General features: G+C 34.0%; 1 protein-coding gene across 1 annotated transcript; it reads left to right on the top strand.

Annotated features, from left to right (window-relative positions):
- The first annotated feature begins 1315 nt into the window (after nt 1-1315).
- Nucleotides 1316-2842, top strand: LOC116000343 (tropinone reductase homolog). The gene is made up of 5 exons (XM_031240410.1): nt 1316-1422; nt 1539-1746; nt 1849-2065; nt 2267-2379; nt 2491-2842. The coding sequence occupies exons 1-5, from the start codon at nt 1358-1360 to the stop codon at nt 2659-2661; spliced, it is 774 nt and encodes a 257-aa protein (XP_031096270.1). The 5' UTR covers nt 1316-1357; the 3' UTR covers nt 2662-2842.
- Nucleotides 2843-4801: the final 1959 nt, after the last annotated feature.

The raw sequence follows: 4801 nt of genomic DNA, 5'->3' as shown, positions 1-4801 counted from the left end.
GTTTTTTAAAAATTACATATGATTCGTTGATTCTGGACACATGGACGACTGAAAGTGGTTCTTAGTTCTCTCCTTGGACAACCGTTCTCACTTGAGCGTGCCCATATAAATATATGATCATGTTCAGGTGCGTACTGGCCGCCCAGGAGAGAACTGCGAACGAATCACAGCGCGCCACCTGTCCGGAATGGAGTTGCACATAATGTTATAACTAGGTGCACGTAATTTTATAACTAGGTGCACATAGGTGCACCCAGGTGCATAAATGTTAACAAAGTAAATTACTTGCACATGTAAGTGAAAATAGGTGCACACATGCAAGTAAAATGTATTACAAGTGCAAGTAAATTGTACAATGAGCATCAATACTAAGTGCACCTAATTAGGTGCACATAGGTTGCACCAGGTGCATGAATGTTAACAAAGTAAATTACTTGCACAAGTGCAAGTAAAATGTATTGCAGATGCAAGTAAAATGTATTACAGGTGCAGGTGAATTGTACACTTAGCATCAATACTAAGTGTACATAATGTTATAACTAGGTGCACCTAATTTTATAACTAGGTGCACCTAGGTTGCACCAGGTGCATGAATATTAACAAGGTAAATTACTTGCATTTGTAAGTGAAAATATTTGCGAAAATAGGTGCATGAATATTAACAAGGTAAATTACTCGCACTTGTAAGTGAAAATATGTACGAAAATAGGTGCACTTGTAAGTGAAACTAGGTGTACCAAAGTTCCAGTTATTTACGAAAATGTCACCGCGTCATTTTTTTAAAATTGCATCCGATTCGTTGATCTGGACACGTGGACGACTGTGATTTGTCTGCAGTTCTCACCTGAACGAAAGTACACACATTCTAAATAATAAATTCGAATAGATATTCTTGTTATCTCATATTTACCGTACTCCTCCCCCTTCAACCCCACATAGTGATCGACTAAACGAGAGTGCAACCCTCTCTCTCTCTCTCTCTCTATATATATATATATATATATATATTGTTAATGGATTTACTTGTTTTTAATTTGAGTTTTGACAGATTTTTAGAAATTATATATTATCAGATGGGATATGAAAGGGAAAAACAGATGTGAAAAGATAGACGGCCAACGAAATTGGAATATGATAAATGCATAATTGGCCAGCCAACATGTTAAAATATAATAAACACGTGATCAATCAAATTGGAATATAATATATATATACTTCAAGCAGCCAGCCAGATGTATTTGATTTGCCTACCATAATTTCTGTACGTATATATATATATTGGTTACATATCTTAACATTTGCAAAGCAGTAAGAGCAAGAAGTGAGCAAATTAAACAAGTATCAGCAATATAACATAATGGCTGGAAGGTGGTCTCTTCATGGCATGACAGCCCTTGTCACCGGTGGTACTCGTGGTTTAGGGTAACTTATTTCAGACTTGAACATATATAATTAATCTTTTTCTCATTTGGTGCATATTATCTTATATTAATTATTACCAAAAGATTTACATGATCATTTTTGTGTATCAATATTAGGCATGCAATAGTGGAAGAATTGGCAAGTCTTGGTGCGACATTGTATACGTGTTCGCGTACTGAAAAGGAGCTTGATGAGTGCCTTCAGAATTGGAAAGCCAAGGGATACAATGTTTTTGGTTCTACATGTGACATATTACAACCGTCTCAACGCGAAAAATTAGTCCAATCAGTCGGCAAGAAGTTCAATGGAAATCTCACAATTTTGGTAAAAAACGCATACTGACAATAAATAAAGTAATTATTTTGTTTCATGTCATAAAATATATTACAACAGCAGTTAAACTAATGTGAGTTGTTTTTACCATAGGTAAACAATGTGGCGAGACTTATACCAAAAGAAATTTTAAAGTCAGATGCTCAAGATTTCTCTGATACCATTGGCACAGGTCTTGAGGCTTCTTTGAACCTTTGCCAACTTGCACACCCATTATTGAAGGCCTCTGGAAATGGAAGCATTGTCTTCATCTCTTCATGTTCTAGTTTTGTTTATGCGCCTTTTCATACTATCTATGCTGCAACCAAAGGTATATTGAATTGAGGGCACTAATTTCTCATCTTATATTGTTATTATCTTCTCCTCTTCTCTCGAATATTGCCTTCTAAAACAGTGAGTTAAGCCGGTTCATGCGGGTCTTATATATATTAATTGTTATTATCAAACTTATCATTTGCAGTTGAATGTACTAAATGTTTTTTTTTTTTTCTTTTCCCTCTTGTTATATTAGGGGGTATTAATTCACTTGTAAGAAATTTAGCTTGTGAATGGGCAAGTGACAACATTCGAGTCAATGCTGTTGCTCCCTGGCTCATGAGAACTTCCCTCACCGAGTCATCCAAAGTAAATTTCATTTTTTTTTCTTAATAATTTTTATCAAGAAAAAAAAAAAACATACTTAATGATCTTGATATAATATTAACTCTTTCATCATTTCATATGGTTTTGCTACAGGGAGAATTTGGGGCAGTAATAGAAGCTTTGATCCGACGGACACTACAACACCGGCTTGTAGAGCCTAAAGAAGCTTCAGCGGCGGTGGCGTTCCTCTGCTTCCCGGCGGCTTCTTTTGTTACTGGTCAGATCATTCGTGTGGATGGTGGTGGATCAGTCTATGGTCTTTGAACAATTGAACCCCTGTATGGAATAAGGACTCTATAAGCTACAATATATATTTAGTGTGATTTTTTAAAATCTTTACCATATATAATTTACAATGAAGACTATATGTAATGATCAAGAATGATATATTGTATTTTGAGGTATATTTGAAAGTCAAGAATAAATTGAGTTAATAATTTTAATATTAGCCTTCCAGAATGACATATTCTTTAAGCAATTGTTTTATTATAGACCGAGGTCTACGTTTCAAGGTGCGGTGGACCTTAATTCAAAGAGGCGTAGTTTTAAGGTAGTATAGCTTATAGCCATATTCTAATTCAAAATGACGTAATTTCAAGGTGTGGTATGATTAATAGCCATCCTATATGATCACATATAACAATTAAATGCCCGTAAGGACAGCTCAAGTGGTAAGAGAGTTACACCTGCAGCCGAGAGGTCGTGGGTTCGAACCTCAAGCCCTTGAGTTTGTGCCGGTCAGCTATGGGTAACCTAGGCTGATTTACCTCCTTGTGGCTCTTTGCCGGCTAGGGTCACAGGGCGAGGGCTTTACCCACATACTCACATAGTGAGGAGTGGGGTTTACCTCGTTAATAAATAAATATATAACAAAAATAAAACAATTCGTGTTACATAATTATCTCTTAATCTAGTAGTTAAGAGAAATGGAGAATGAGTGGGTATAAATATTGTATTCCGAGTATTAACTCTGTTACAATGTAATATGTGTTCATAGCTACTTTCTCAACCAAATGAAGCACAAAGAGTTAATGGCCCTGTTTGGTAAATAATTAGCCTATCAATCAATTTTGACCTATTTGATCATTATTACTTTATTAGTTGTTTGACTTGGTTAAAAAATAAGTGTTTGGTTAATAAGCCTTTTGTAACTTTAAAATACTAAATTTCAAAAGGCTACTCAAAGCAATATTTTCAATTAGCCTTTTGAGAAAAGAAATTATATTAAACAACTAATTTACCAAACACTTTTCTACAATCAGCTAATAACATCAGTTAACCGCCATTTACCAAACAGGGCCAATATCACCTCCACTGAAGCTCGAAACCACCCCCTCCCATGTGCCACTAGACCACAAGGTCTTTGGCAAATATTGTCTTCCATTAGTTGTACTATCAAGATACACTAGTTGTGAGTGTATTTTCTCTTAACTAAGTAATTATAGTATTTACGAGAGAGTGTTTTTCTAGACAAAAATTTCAAATTGCTATCTTGGTGAACATTTTTTAGAAAAACAATCTAAAAAGTTTGACATTCTCCTTATCTCAAAAAATTTAATTTGTTTACCCTTATTACTTTTGAGGGGAAATTAGAAACTTTTAATATAGCGAATCTTTACAAACTGAGAAGGTCCACACACTTGTTTAATTAAATTCATCCAGAGTCAGTCCAATTAAATTCATGTTTAATAATTCAAGAACTACTCTAGTGGTAGAAATATGTACTAACCCTTGGTGTTGTACTTGATATGCTTCCCAAGTTAACAAGGTCCACACACTTGTTTAGGCTTTCCCCAATAATTTTTTTCGCATAGTTTTTGAAACCAAAAAACTAATCTTATTTTTTAACAAATGGGAGCGTTGATTTTTGAAGAAATCTTTCTCCTGTAATTGGACTTCCATCTCAGATATTTGATTTTACATTTTTATCTTCAATTTTAACACCTATTTTATTTAGCAGAAAAATTAAAATTAGTACAAAATCAATAGTTAAGGGACTAACTTTGATCAAATTAAAAGTCAATAGTCGAAAGACTATTTATGCAATTAACTCTTTTTTTTTTTTGAGTACTACTGACTCTGTTACAGTGTAGTATATCCATGTGAGAGTGTAAACCGGGACACCGGGTACCACTAGACCACAATGTCTTTGGCTGCAATTAACTCTTTGAGTATATTAATATTTAAGGAATAAATGTGATATAAATTATATAGTCATGTGCTTAATTTGAAAGTATTAATAGTCATTGACTAAATTTGATACTTGTGTAATATTAATTTTTTTTTTTGAAATAAAACTCAACTTCTTGTGTAATATTAATTAAATTCACTAAAATTGAAATTTTTTTTAAAAAAATGTATGTTACATTGAAAACCCTGAAGAAGCTCCAGCGGACCAGCGCCA

The sequence above is a fragment of the Ipomoea triloba genome, chromosome 12 (genome assembly GCF_003576645.1).
Source record: "Ipomoea triloba cultivar NCNSP0323 chromosome 12, ASM357664v1".
Classification (NCBI taxonomy): domain Eukaryota; kingdom Viridiplantae; phylum Streptophyta; class Magnoliopsida; order Solanales; family Convolvulaceae; genus Ipomoea; species Ipomoea triloba.
This window is presented reverse-complemented; position numbering and strand designations above follow the sequence as displayed.

Coding starts and splice junctions, on each gene's coding strand:
- LOC116000343 (XM_031240410.1), top strand. CDS start 1,358: ATGGCTGGAAGGTGGTCTCTTCATGGCATGACAGCCCTTGTCACCGGT. Junction 1,423..1,538: donor GGTGGTACTCGTGGTTTAGG/GTAACTTATTTC, acceptor TATCAATATTAG/GCATGCAATAGTGGAAGAAT. Junction 2,066..2,266: donor TATCTATGCTGCAACCAAAG/GTATATTGAATT, acceptor TTGTTATATTAG/GGGGTATTAATTCACTTGTA.